Source organism: Phalaenopsis equestris, unplaced genomic scaffold (genome assembly GCF_001263595.1).
Source record: "Phalaenopsis equestris unplaced genomic scaffold, ASM126359v1 Scaffold000552, whole genome shotgun sequence".
Taxonomy (NCBI): domain Eukaryota; kingdom Viridiplantae; phylum Streptophyta; class Magnoliopsida; order Asparagales; family Orchidaceae; genus Phalaenopsis; species Phalaenopsis equestris.
The window spans coordinates 1,903,351-1,918,464 of record NW_018164992.1 but is presented as its reverse complement, the minus strand read 5'-3'; the positions used below and the strand labels follow the sequence as shown (position 1 = coordinate 1,918,464).

Below are 15,114 nucleotides of genomic sequence, written 5' to 3'. Positions count from 1 at the left end.
CCATGGATCTATTTCAGCATTTTTTTCTTCCCTTAGAGATGATATTCATGTGTTGAGCTATTAAGTGTCTGGATATCTGTGTGTTGTTGTTAGTTGATTTAAAATTTCCAATGGTGTGCTTAGTACACTTCAGATACTATGGACACATAATTGGCTAGAAAATGTTGCTCCTTTGTTATAGTTGACGGGAAATTTATGATACTTTTGCATATTTTCATATTTTTTTCTCTATTCTCTCTCATCCATATGTTCATCACTTTTCCTGATTAAAAATTTATTTCTCTTTGCTTTACTATTGCCGCTCTTTTGTCATTGACAATCCCTTTTATACCGGAGTTAACCCAAAATCTAATAGGCAAGCAGATTTTATTACTCAAAAAATAACGGGGGTTACAATCACGATTTAAAACAGGAAAAGAAAACACAACAAATGTCAATATCCTGCTAGGGCTGAATAGGACAACCAGTGGGCTGCAATGAGGGGTGACTGGGTAGTAGCGGTAGGCGGATTGGTTGTGCGATAGGTTTGCGGTTAGTAGGCAGTGGTAAGGGGATTATGGTTGTACTTGGAGATGAGTAGGAAGTGTTGGCTGTAAGGAGGAGTGTAGGGGCTGTGATAGCTAGGAAGGTGATAGGGAGGGTGCCGACATGGAATTAGGACACGGGTAGGAAGTGTAGTGGTGGTAAGGAGGAATATCGGGGCAGCTGTAGCAAGGAAAGTGGCAGGGAGGGTTGCCGTCTGGGAGCAGGACATGGGTAGGAAGTGTAGTGGTTGTAAGGAGTATCGGGGTTGTGGTAACAAAGCAAAGGGGCGGGGAGGGTTGCCGGCTGGGAGTAGGAAACAAGTAGAAGAGGGTAGCAACAACAGGTGAGCAGTGTAGGGGTGGTGGCTACAATCATGTGGAGATAGTCATGATCTTGAAGCAGGATACAGTCGGAGCACTACCTGTCGTTGAATACTTCCCTAGACGGGAAAATAGGGGATGTCGATAGCTGTCCTGACAGAAACACATGCAAAAAGCTAAACCCGAACACAAAACAACATATATTTATAATAAAGGATAACTAGGAGGGGGGAATCTCTTTCCCCGTGGGCGGTAGCCCCAACCATAAGCAAGGTCTGGTCAAATTCAATCTACCTACTGAATCGGTTTGGTCAGTTCAGGCCCCTAGCCCCCGCATAACCCTTCATTTGGAATTTTTGCTTCCATTAGCATAATATATCACGTTTGAATGAAAAGCATCTTTGTTGTTGTTCTTGTAAATGTTGTAGTTGCAATGTGTTTATTTGGAGCATGAGATTGTTTTAACAATGTCACACGACTCTGTATGGTAGTATGAACTTTACTAATATAGCATTAAAACAAGTATTTATACAATGCGTCCATGGGAGTCATACATGAAATTTTTTGAGGGAAAGCGTTTCTTTTAGCCTAATAAACTTGGAAATTTTATTATGACATTAAACCAAGTATTTATGTAGTGTATTGCATGGTAGTCGCACATGAAATTTTTTTACGGAAAATAATCCCTCAGCATCATAAGTTTTTAGAACTCATAGTTCTTTTGGTTTTTGCATGCTGGAGGTTCTTTCCAATTTTATTGTTTTAGGTTTTGGATATTGGAATCCATATTGTTTCAGGTTTTAGATATTAGAATCCTAAAACATCAGTAGTCCACCATCCACCTTAAATTAGTTTTATTACCTTAAAACAATGAAAATGCGGTTACGTAGGACTATCATCATGAAATGCAAAGACGATTCATAAAATCTACCTGATATAAAGCATAGAGACAATAAAATATAAAGCATCTAGCAAATCTTTGGAAAGAATGGCTTTCTTTTGATTAGTGCCTGACAATAAAATATTATTAGAAATCTTTTATGCACTATATTAACCAAACATCTTTATAAATTCATGAGATTGAAACATGTTAGAATATCGTTTTATGCCTTTATATCTTAACAATCAACTGTACTATTGTTGAATACTATTTTAGTATCACATGTAGAAGAAATAGTAAGAGACGCAAGATGATTTTCAAACGGTTGACAAATGTCTAGATATATCAGAAGACACTTTCAAAGTTAGAGAAACAAAGGGGATATTTTCAATCAACAAACCTTAAGCAATTAGTGAAAATGCTAACTCGTGTTATGAATCTTGTGTAATATCCAGATCATGATTGTACCCCAAGGGAACTAACCTAAAGGAAGCACAATCCGACATACTATTGTACCACATTTTATCATGAGTTTTTGCAATAGATTTATTCTGTGTAGTGATCGAAAGAGCAAATTTTAGTAGTGAAACCTTAGGATGATTGATTTGCTTAATTTTTTATGGGCTTTAAAGCAATCGATAAAATCATTTCTAAAGAATTTGTAACATTTGCAATATGATGGCGAACTCTCAGTTTCGATCTTTTATCAATAGGCATGTGATGAAGTGTCAATTTTTACCTCCTGTGTCAAAGGGGAAAAATTCCTAGCTTAACAGAAAATGGGCCACAAACTAATAAGCTAGCAGTTGCATCATTCATTTATAATTGCTTTTCAAATATTGAATTTAAAGAGTATAATATGGATTCTTAATGTAATGAACCCTAAGATGATGGAAAATAACTTAAACAAATGTAATAGGGCGCTCCTCAGAAATATCAATGAAAGACGATCACTTCAACATACACAATTTTAGGCTATTCACATAATATGAATTCCTAGAGAGAAGTCCACTATAATTTGTATCAAACGATTATCTGATAAGCATGTGACACTTATCAAAAAGACCAACATAGTAATCACTTGACATATAAAGATCATACATGAAGGATCAAATAATCTCTTGGGTTGTGCAATCAAATGAAAATTTTCCTACCAAAGTGCAAAAATAAATGAAATTGTCATTTAGAGAATTGATGAAGGTCAGCCGTAAGTTTTTGTCGAAGAGAATTTGTGCCATGATGATAGAATAATAAGAAGCTTGATGGTCTGAATGACTTAATATGGGCTTTTCTCCTAACATGAACAATAAAAAGGAGGGAGCAATAATTCATTTAGGCTAAACACTAGAATCCATAGAGATAAAGCATGTGAAATTATGAAGACCAACACCAATTATTAGGCAATCCAAAGACACTTGGTGTATAAGGATGGATGACAATGAAGCAACAAGAATATTCATCAAAGACTTCGATGCAAGAGCCAACTACAACACTTAAGAAGGCAATGCCATATGAGTAGTGGGAGAAAGCTCCAATTCAGAGAAGAATGAAAATAGTGAACTTGGCATAATTCAGAGCTAAACGCCAACAATCTAGTTGAACCGTGGACATGGAAAATGAGCAAAATTTCAATGGCTATTAGAGGGAAGCTTGAGCTACTTGAGAAACAAATTCCACAAGCCCCAATCTAATGCAAGAAAAATAGGATGTTGATACCATGAGATTTGATGCCAGAGATCCGTAGAACAGATTGCGAGTCGAGTAAGAGGCATGTAAGGTGCCATGGTTATGTGTGAGAAATTAAGCAAAGACAGACTTGTGGAAGCGAAGCAGGAGCGTAAACGACCGCACAACTAGCAGAGAACTCGTCAGCACATATGTATTTAGCATGATAAGGCTTGTGAGTATGGTTAGGCGTGGTCGAGCCAGAGAAGAGAGCAAGATGAGCATAATGGTGTCACCCTGGAATGAATGGAGGTGAATGATTTGATTTTTATTTCAAGTCACACATGCACTCCCTTTTCCATCGATTTTGCAATTCCATATGTAATACCTTTAAGGTCTTGTTGGAGGCAGCGTTAATTATTGATAGAATATGTTGTTTTTTTTCCTTTTACGATATTTCTTATGAATTTTTCAATTATTAATGTTGATATTTTTTTACTAATTTCATAAAGATGGTGCTTGTGTCATTGTGTTTCTATGTCGGAGTGAATATGATAGAAATAAGACAAGTTATAATAGGAATTAGGCAGAAATAATATATTCTATTCCGCTGATAACAAATCAAAACGATACAATCTCAAATACATAAAAGATAAACACATACAATTCGAGAGGTAGGTGATTGTTCCCAAACCCTAATCGTAAGATTCAAGACAACAATCACACATAACATAACCTTAAATATATTAAGCCATATTTATACCCTACAATAATAACTAACAAATGACTAAATTATCCTTTTAGTCTGACGCCTAACATAAGTTTCAAATTATTCGACTGTCTCAGCGTCAACTAAGTAAAGCATGAGGCGGACAACACCGTAGATGTCAGTCTAATAGCATAGCGCCCCACTTCTGTGAAGGGCTCCATTATGGTTTTTAACGTGGCTTGTGTATTAAGTGCACACCAATCATGGTGCTCCATATGGTGCCACAACTCAAGGATTTCCAATTTAAATAATCTACACAACAGTTTAATATTTTTGTAGGTCTATGAATTCATAACACAGGATGTGATAGAAATAGGACTTTTTATTCTTTCATAATCACTTGATCACGATGGAGAGCCTATTTACTTTGTTACCCGCTATTCAACATTTTCTTTGTCGTCATCATCATTATCATCATTAGCACATCAATTTTTTTTGGGCTTGCTTTAGGAGTTCAAGTGGACATAAATCAAATGATTTTACTTGTGATTTATTTCAATGATCACTTTTATTAACCCTCTAAGATGATGAACATGTGTTACTTTAATTTTGCTTACACTGCTTGCTTCCAGTATTTGATGTTGTTTATTATCGTACGAAACTGTCATTTAGGTAGTTTTGGGATTGTTACCATGTATTTTATTTGTAATTTATCATTGTTGTTGTCAATTGTGCACAAGCATGATGACTTTAAATAAATCTTTCAGAGTTATTTTGTCACTTAATTTTCTCTATTCAGTGATCATAATAGAGATACTTGACTAGGTTTCTCCTTTTCATAAAGGAGATTGAGAATTTCTTGTTAGCACGTTGCTTAAGGAATAATTTCATAAATTACATATCAATGCATCCTATTCTCTCTTCTGGCATCAACAACTTTTAATAGAGGTGTTTTTAGCAAATTAGTCCTTCCTGCAGTGCAGTACTGCACCAAAAGTGCGGCTTAGTAAGAAACTACCATGCCATAGCCACACTGCATGACATGTATGGGGGCTATGGAGGACCGACCAGTCCTCAAAGGGAGGGGGGCTATCGCTGCTCTCTTCCCCTTTCCTTTCCCCTATTTCCTTTCTTTCCTTCCTAGCATCATTTCCTAAAATCTGAAATCCTGGTTATCTTTTATTCTCATTTATTATTTTAAAACATTTCCTATTTTAAGTCATTGCCAAAATCTGAATTTTGGTTACTTTATCTATCCATTCTTAAATTTGATCTTCCCTCACTTTATGTTCTTATCTAAATCTGAAATCCTGATTTGACTTTTCTTTCTTATTTTAATTATTACCTAAAGTAAATTTCGTGTCTCATTATAAATAGATGATGATGTGCTTAGTGATGTGGGTCTTATTTTTTATATCTGAATTTTGGTTTTAGCCTTGATATTTTTTGTTTGAGGGTTGTATCCGACGTCGTGGTGGTGCTCCGACTGTCCCTCGTCCGAGGTGGTGATCGTTTCCAAGGCTTCAATTGGTGCTCCAGCTTTAGCTCGACCTCGACGAGACATTTATCTTACCATACTTTTGTTTCTCTGTTGTCATTTCAGAATCCAACCATTGCAACCCCATCTTCTACTGTTGTCAGCCAAATTCCTGTTTCGGCCTTTATTGCATCACCGCTCGGGCTCCCCCCCTCGTCATGCTTGTGTCTTTTTTTGTCGAGTCTTTATTTGTAATCTTTTGTTTTACGCTTTTTTTGTGTGTTGTCTTCATTGTAACCTTGTTTACGTCATTAATAAAATTATGTCGTGCGTCATGGTTTGGGTTAACTCCATTATCGTTTGGTATTAAAGCTAACCCAACCTTAGTCCCATCCCAGGGTTTCTAGCATTCGCCCCTACCTAATCCACTACACCAAATTTTTTTTGTTCTTTCTTTCTTTTATTTTTTTCCTCTTCTTTCTTTGTTACTTTTTTCATTCCTTCCACAGATTCCAAAACCATCAATTATGCCTGCCAAGAATGAATATGCCCGAACCTACCCGGGAAGAGATATGACGAGAACTTCGCCGCCTCCAATAGAGGCTTATAGATATTGAAAATAAAATCCAGTGGGAGAAGGTCGAAGGGAAGAACGAGGAAATAAGAAGATGAAGCGGGAAACATAGCGCTAATTCTTATCAACTTTCTACCGCCAAAAGTTACAGATTCTAGCTTTCGAAGTGGAGAGACTGCTACACTAAGTGACCCCTCGTGCTACTATTCGGCGAAACCAATCTGTGGTACTATTCAACAAAACTAATCTGCAAATCTGTCACAATCAGAAGATGTTGCAAGTGCCACGATTTGGACATATTGATGCAGAATGCACAACCAGAGGAGTGATCTACTTCACCGATCAGGGCGTCATCAAAAAGTTGGGTAAAGACACCAAAGACACTGAAGAGCTGTTCGAAAGAGAATTTCCATTTGATGACGTCTTTCCCGTGGAACTCACTTATTCATGGATACATCCAATGTCTTTTCTCCATGTGATCAAAAGAAATACATGATTTTTGATGAGATAGTAGTTCTTGCTCTCCTAGAAGATGAACTTTTTGTTGACACATATAAAAATCATGCAGATCAGAAGTGTCAAAATTTAAAATTCCAGTGGATGGTTTTAATAACGACCAACTGATAACATCACAGACAGCTACACTTCCAACCCTCACCCCCAATATTCCATCTGAAGAGACGAAAGGACAATGTGAAGCTCTTGTTATTGGAACGCGGCAGAAGATGTTAGTTCTGCAAAACTTGAAGAGTCGAAGGAAAGACCCGAAAGATAATAAGAATCACCCATCAACCGAACTCTTGCAAATCCCTCAACCTCGTTGAGGCCCGTCGATCTTGTCATAAATGAGAAGCATAGGAGATATTTATTTGTTTGAAATTTGTTCAGGAGAACCTACGTGGTGGTGCATTTCTGGCACAGATTATGCCAGCTATAACATATCGATAAGGAGATATGCTTGCAACTGGGAAAAGCTCCTCCGATGCTTTGGTAGACGGTGTAATTGTCAGTGGGATCCAGGGGTTGCTGAAAACGACATGGAAGCTTTGATCTATGACGTCGAAGCTGCCAACCCTTGAAGACTGATGCTGAGGCTATGGAGGACCGATCGGTTCTCAAAAGGAGGGGGGGTTGCCGCTCCTCTCTTCCCCTTTCCTTTCCTCCCTTTCCTCCCTTCTTAGCACTTTCTTATTTTAAATTCTTTTCTAAAATCTGAAATTCTGATTATATTTTATTCTCCTTTTTTATTTTAAGACCTTTCCTATTTTTAATTCTTTTCGAATATTTGAATTTTGATTACTTTATTTACCATTCCCTAAATCTAATTTTCCCTCACTTGATTTCCTTATCTAAATCTGAAATTCTGATTCTTCTTTCTTATTTTAAGTATTGCCTAAAACAATGTTCTAGCCCCATTATAAATAGAGGATGATGTGCTTAGAGTTAGGGGGCTTGTTTTTTATATATGAATTCAGATTTTAGCCTTGATATTTTTCCTTTGAGGGTTGTCTCCGACGTCGAGGTAGTGCTTTGACTGTCTCTCGTCCGAGGTGGTGATTGTCTTTAAGGGTTCGAATAGTGCTTCGGTTGTAGCTCGACCTCGAAGAGGCATTTATCTTACCATACTTCTGTTTCCTTGCTGTCATTTCGGAATCTAACCACCCCAACTCCCTCTTCCACTGCTGCCAGCCACTTTCCTACTCCGACCTTCACCACAACCACCTGCCTTGCACCACCGCTCGAGCTCGCTCCTCGTCAAGCTTGTTGTGTCTTCTTTTGTTGGGATTGTATTTGTAATCCTTGGTTTTACGCTTCTATTTTTTTTGTTGTTTTTCTTTCTTTTGAGTCTTAATTATGACCTTGTTTATGTCATCAATAAAATTGTGCCGTGCGGTATCACTGTAATCAGAATGCAATGCCAAGCATAGCCATAGTCAAAACATTTGCTAATATTTGCATTGTAACATAGAAACGTATTGTGATTTTCTTTCTGAATAATATTTTAAGCTTTTTTTAATACTGGTCTGCAAAACGGTATTTCAGTTGTACCCTCCTGAAGATTGGCTTGTACAGTCGTCGCTGCCTTCCAAATTTAATCCAAGCACCATTCAAACAATGTTGAATGAGCTGAGTCCAAAGAGGGTCAGGTGCAAATAATTTTGTATTTAGTGCTTTTTTTTTTCTTGCTGTTTGAAATAGCTTTTTGCTTGGATATTTTCTAGTATCGGAATTATTGATGGTTTTTCTGCTTCGGAACTAGTTTGTCATTTATTCCTGAGCCTTTTATTCTTTAGTATCATTTAAGCTCAATTTATTCCTCTTGATTGCATGAGTAACCACAAAAAATTACTCTTTTATCATTCAAATAAAAATTATTCGTACTGGTAAACCAACATGTGCCTCTTGTTACGAAATCTAATGACTTCATGTCAGTCTATATTTTATCTTACTTTCATTTAAGGAATAGTTGGTTTTTTATATTTGTTTTTTCTAAATTTATTCAATTAACCTGCATTTGGTTTTGCTGTTTTTGGCCATCATGAGTTTGTATGAATTCATAGAAAACTATTAGTGATTTTAAAAGTTTTTGGCCATTTATATGCATTCAAATAGGGGAAGGATTGGGATAATATGTAAGTTTGCAGAGAAGATGGTGATGATATTCAACTTTGTTGGAAAAATTAATCATATATTCCATTCTTTGTTTTTATTTTTGTATTTTTGGGAACATTGGTATTTTGCTTTATTTAGATTTTTTCCTACCTTTTTATTTTGGGATTTGATATGTTTATAAGGTTATGGGACAAGATGGCTACTTGGTCAATGTTATGAAAAGTTTTAAACCTAATGGTTGTATATTAGGAAGCTTGATATTAGGTAATATAATTAGATGAGATCTAATTACCTTTTTCTATATTAGCAACATTTCTAATCTATAGTGCTAGGACTATATATAAATGTAACATTTGCTTTCGATTGTGGAATAAGAAGATAGGAAGATTTTCCCTCACAATTAAGTTTTAATATTTTAATGATAAATTTTTAAAAGAAAAAGGAAAGTAAAGAAAATAAATAGTAGCATGTCTTGAGCAAATCCTTATTTTTTTCGTTAATCTTGAATTGGGTGCAGTTGCTAGCAATTTTTTTTGCTTTGACATTGTGTCGTGGATAGGGCAATATGGTGTCTACCCTAAAAGTTTTTTCCTTTATTCCGATGACAACATATTTTACATAGAGAGCCCCAGTTGAGCAATTTTGCGTGACATCGTGTCCATTATCCATTGTTATTATTGTGCGATGATAGGTGTGACACCAAGGGTCTTTTTTGGCACCCTTGACATGTTGACAAAGTTTTTTTATGAAATGTGTTGCGCCTAGACAAATTTTTTTATGTAGTCAAGAAGTTGCATTCTACACCAATGTGGCTTTACGTTTGTTGTTCTCAATTTTTTATCATACTTGGTCAAATTAGTTGAGGGACACTTTTTTGGTAACTTTGATGCACCAGCCGCATCAATGCAAGTTCGTTTCACCAAACAAGCAATCATTATGATTTTAATTTGTGTGATGCATTCAAAATTGAACTTGAGTGATATGTATCCATCATCTGTTGCTATTGCTGCATTCAAGTGGATTGAAGGTGGAGCAGATATGAGGTCAACACCCACAATCTTTTTTTTTTTGGATATGGTTTCAATGTGTTGGAGTTAGCATGATTTTGGTGCTTCGTTGGAGGGATGGATAAAGGAGACCAAGATTTGGGATAAGAAGAAGGAAAGTTAACTTCTAGTCTGCAGAGCTTTCTGAGTTTGTCAGAGAAAAATGTAAAGAGCATCAAACGTCCTTGCAAAGAGGCCATCCGAATTTCATGGCAGCAGAAAAATAACTTTTTTCAGTAAAATTAGTTTGAATGGCCTAAATCAACTAATTATTCTAATGGCTAGGTACCGAAATGTTTAGACGTTCATTAAAATTTGACAAATTGCACAACCTAAATAGGAGAGAAAAAGTAGTTTTTTTTAATAAAAATTGTCACTTGACATGAAGAAAACACTTAATTATCATACTAAAATAACATAGAGACTGAATCACTAAAAATAGCATCAAAAAACAGCTATTTGAAAACAGGCAGGATAATTATAGCATCGACTAGCTAACTGATGATGGATTGTTTTTCTGGATAGGACTCTCTTAATGGAGTATATTTGTCAATAGCTTCTACAGGATATCTTTGTATTGGCCATGTTGTAACTTTTAATGCTATTATGTTAGTCATAAACTATAAGCTAAAATGGCAGGAAGTTCTTCTCTCCTCTGCTGCTGGTGTCAACTTGTTCTTGTACAATGTGATAGCTTCCTTATAAATTTTCCTTGTTGTTTTGGCATCAGTTTTGATATTATCATTAAAATTTTGGAAGATTTACATACATACCACTCAATTTTTATGTATTTTTATATTCAACACCTGAAGTTCAATTTTTACATACATGCTACCTAGCATATGCAGACAAAGGTGTATTTCACTTTTATGTATTTTCATATTCAACACCTGAAGTTCAATTTCAATATTTTTTTTTGTGATATGAAAGATTTAGGTGGTGTAAGTGTAAAAACAATAAAGTTTAGGTGTTAGATATGTAAATACATAGGAATTGGATGGTATATATATAAATGCCCCTAAAATTTTTATTTAAAATTTTCAATTGGTTTATGCTTAGAAATTTTTCTTTCCAATCAGAATATTCTGGGAATCCAGATCGTTTGAAGGGTGTACCGATTCAGTTGAGCCATGGTACGGAACTAATTATTCTGTTCAGAAGTTACCTCCTTCCACCATTCAGGTTGATTATTGAATTTTTGTGGTGCAAACTTTTGTTTCAAAAATCCTTCAAAGGATTCATATTTTTCTCTTTTCTTTCTTTCTCTATTGTAGTTTATGTTTTACTGAATATTTCTGAAAAATGATGAGTGACTAAATATACATGTGTTTTGTAGCAATGGATGGAGAACGCTCCTCAAGAAAATTTGCATCTTCCAATTCCCAACATTTTCATTGCAACTGATCTGACAATAAAGCAAATTTCAGATAAAGTAAACATCATATATGAACATACATGTTTAATTATTCATGAACCTAATAATTTCTTGGGGCATTTACATACGCAGCACACAATTCTTATGTATTCAAATATCTTGCACCTAAACATTCATATTTTTTATGCACATAGCACTCAAATATTTAATATCACATAGAGAATAACACTATTACCACTTTTTAAAAGCCAAATACAACTTTTCATGCATAGGTTTAAAGCACTAAAGTGCTATGTATGTCAATATGGAAGCTTAGATGTGAGATATGTTAAAAATTGTGTGCTAGGTATGTAAATCTTCCTAATTGCGTTGTGGTATCTAAGATTGCAAAGTTCATAAACAGGTTCGATGTCCATGTCTCATAAGGAAATCACCATTCTCAAGATTATGGTACAAACCTGATACTATGTTTTTTACTCCTAAAGCTCATGTCAAAATAGATTTCAATTGCCCATTGTCAAACCAGTCGCCTGAAGCTTCAGTCCTTACTGATATTTTTACCCGATTGTTGATCGATTATTTGAATGAATATGGTAAATGACTTGTACCCTTTTTCTCAGACAACACATTTTAATCTATTTTTCTATATTATTGGGCATGATTAATTTATAAATCTATCTGTCAATCATGTCATGTATTTCTATAATGGTGTTTACATTTGAATACCCATGCCTCCATGTTTTATCAATTCATTTTTGTAATTTTTTTCTATTATTTGTGTTTATGCTGGCTTCATAAGTGATCTTGTGCTATTTTTCAAAATTTTCAAATTTTAAGTTTTGGGCTAATTGTATCCTCTACTTTAGCCTATTATGCCCAGGTGGCTGGTCTTTATTACACGATTCAAAGCACTGATTGTGGATTTCAGGTAGTTTTTCTTTGCATTTAATCTGTGTTATTAGATCTTTGGAAGTAATGCTTCTTTGCCTCATTTTACTTTCATTTTCTCTGTTAATCATGATGGTTTTTTTTAATTGAGCAATTATGAGTGACTGATAATTTGTTGAAGGGCACCGAACTTTAATTTGTTACATTTCACTATTTAATTTTGCCTTCTCTTTTTCATGTCTTTGTAGCTTCTTCTTCTAGCCAATTTGGGTTTCATTATGACGAATGTGGAGATTGGATTATTATAAATGATTCTTTCTTTTTGTTGTGAAACGTAGACATAGACGTGACATGACTTGAACTTGTTGTTGAAAAATCTCTGAAAAGCAAGTGTTTTTATGTTTAGATTATAAGAAAAGAAGACTTAAGCTTTTGCATTCATCGATACATTAACAAAAACATATGTATTTAAGCTAATTAAAATGGCATGATTATGCCATGTTCATTGATTTTATGCTTTGGACTAGTGCTCGAATGCCCATATTATTTCCAAAAAAAAAAAAAAAAAAAAAAAAAACTGAAGGACACACCATATAATGTATTTGTGATAGGACCTTGTTTCATTTAATTTTACAAGAGGGCAATACGAGCATTACAAAGTCGGATTCAGCATGCCTTATAGTTATTATTTACATAAAATAAGTCTTTAAGCATTAAGCAGTAATGTTTTAATTATTCTGTGAACGTATTGAGGGGAAAGTAATTAATACTAAGTGAAGCAATTGCAACCTGCAAACAGATTCCCGTTCATTTCTTCCTCTCTCTATTTAATTGCTAATTAAGTGAAACCGTTTTAATTTACCAGACTGATATATCTCTTTTTTTTACATCTTGCTTATAGATTATTAAGTAGCATATCTTATGCCGTGCAATCGAATGTTGTACAATTGATATTGTATGAGATATTTAGGTTTGGATATCATTGTTGAGCCGTTTATGTGTGTAATTATAATTAGTCATTTGTTTTGTGTTGTCTTCCTTTATATTGTTTAGTTAATCCTTATGAGTAAATTGGGCATTTATTTTATAAAAATTATGCCAAGATAAAATTGTAGTGCAAGCATAACATGGACTTACGTTGTAAATAACGAATACATGATGGTAAGATAAAATTCAAATCATTAAAGTATTTGTGTAGTCATTATTAAAAATGAGGAGGCAGATAAAAAAAAATTGTGTTGCATTTTTTTAAGCAAAATATTATAACAAATTTATGAAAGGAATGCAACAAAACCAATTATAAAGGGTAGCTAGAAGGAAAAATTTAAAGCAAAATACAAAATATATGATAACATGAGAGCAAAGAAGAGAGTATCCATTTGAAGGTAATTAGCTACTCCATAAAATTTTCACAAGTTATCAATGCCGAAGTAATTAGCTGAGTTATTGTGTTTTATTTGGAGTATGGTAAACCATAGGAAATTGAGAAATATTCCTACCGAGATTAGAAAAATAGAATTTGAAACCTTTCCACTTGAGCGTTGATCTTAGGAATACTACAATCAAAACCATGAGCCACTCACATTCATTGCAAAAGTATAATCATTCGGAATCTACTCTTAATCTCTACTGATGGTAAAGTAAATGCTCTTGCATAAACAGAAGGCTCTTACCAACTTTTTGAAACATTGGTCAGACACTAAATTTACAAATTGACAAATTCCATCACAAGATCTACAGGCGACGCAGGATTTTGATTACACTATAGATTTAAAATAGTTGGAACAACAACAAACAAGTTTTAAGGGAGGCTTTGGCCATTTGATTGATTTCGATTATCTTGATTGTCGAGATCCATTGTGTAGTATGAGCCTTATAACAAAGAATATTTTTGACAAAATTTTACATGAGCAACTATATGAATGTATGCCTTCAAATTCTATTTTTTATCGGTAATTACTTGATGAGAAGTCAATACAAATCTTACATTTGAAGGGAACAATAACTTGCTTATCAAAGGCCCTAGTCATAATTCGGCTGTGTGACTAGGGTTGTCAAAACGGCTCTTTGTCTGCAAACAGCTCGTGTTTGACTCACTAAGCAAACAAGTCGAACATAAACAATTTTTTTGTGTTCAAAATATAAACGAGCTGAACACGAACAGTGGTATTCTTTTAACGAGCTGAACACGAGCTAAGCCTAGGCTCACTTGTGTTCGGCTGGCTTGTTTACATCCCTAGTCATAAATGACCTATAAAGGTCTTGCATCAGTAATAGTGGCATTTACATACATAACACCCAATTCCTATGTATTTATATATACCTCCCAAATCTTTCATATCACATAAAAATACCTCCATTTTAACTTTTAAAAAGTGAATGATACTGAAGTTAACCAAAATCATGACTGAATGAAAATATTTATTGCTAAAATTCAAAAGTTACAATGACGACTCTTCAACATAAAACAACACAAACACAAAGCAGCTCGCTAGGAAGAGAGCGGTGAAGTTGATACCGGTTGGTCTGTAGGCAGCGGTTGGAGGACTAAGGGAGAGGTGTTGCAACAGTTTGAACTTTTAGAGATGAGTTGCGGCAGGTTTGGATGGTCTGGAGGGAAGATCGGTAGGCCTGTTAGGGTTGGAGGAAGTTGTGGCCAGGTTTGAGATTGCTAAAGGTTGCAGTGACCTGGTTGGAAGATGTTGGAGACAGTTAATGGCGTCAGGGAGGGTGCATGGGTGATCGGTGATTGTTGGATGGGTATGGGATGGCGGGCGACCTGACTGGGAGATGTTGGAGGTAGTTGGCAACACCAGCGCAGGTAGGGCTATCAAAACGGCTCGTTGTTCGCGAACAACTCGTGTTCGGCTCATTAAGAAGCTCATGTTCGGCTCGTTAATTCTACTCTATATATATATATATATATATATATATATAAAGTAGTATTTTAAAAAAATCTAATTACTACAAGGTTACAAAGATTTATAATCAATTAAAATATTGATTAAGAAAATAGAATACAAATTATTAAATTAGATTCAG

The 15,114-nt window shown here is 34.9% G+C and overlaps 1 protein-coding gene across 1 annotated transcript in view; it reads left to right on the top strand.

Moving 5' to 3' along the window:
- Positions 1 to 15,114, top strand: part of LOC110029154 (insulin-degrading enzyme-like 1, peroxisomal) — an 80,433-nt gene that overhangs the window by 47,090 nt on the left and 18,229 nt on the right. The window contains exons 14-18 of the mRNA XM_020731311.1: positions 8,194 to 8,297; positions 10,889 to 10,991; positions 11,146 to 11,241; positions 11,588 to 11,777; positions 12,051 to 12,112. Of these exons, the coding sequence (XP_020586970.1) occupies positions 8,194 to 8,297; positions 10,889 to 10,991; positions 11,146 to 11,241; positions 11,588 to 11,777; positions 12,051 to 12,112 (555 nt within the window). The remainder of the gene's footprint in view (positions 1 to 8,193; positions 8,298 to 10,888; positions 10,992 to 11,145; positions 11,242 to 11,587; positions 11,778 to 12,050; positions 12,113 to 15,114) is intronic.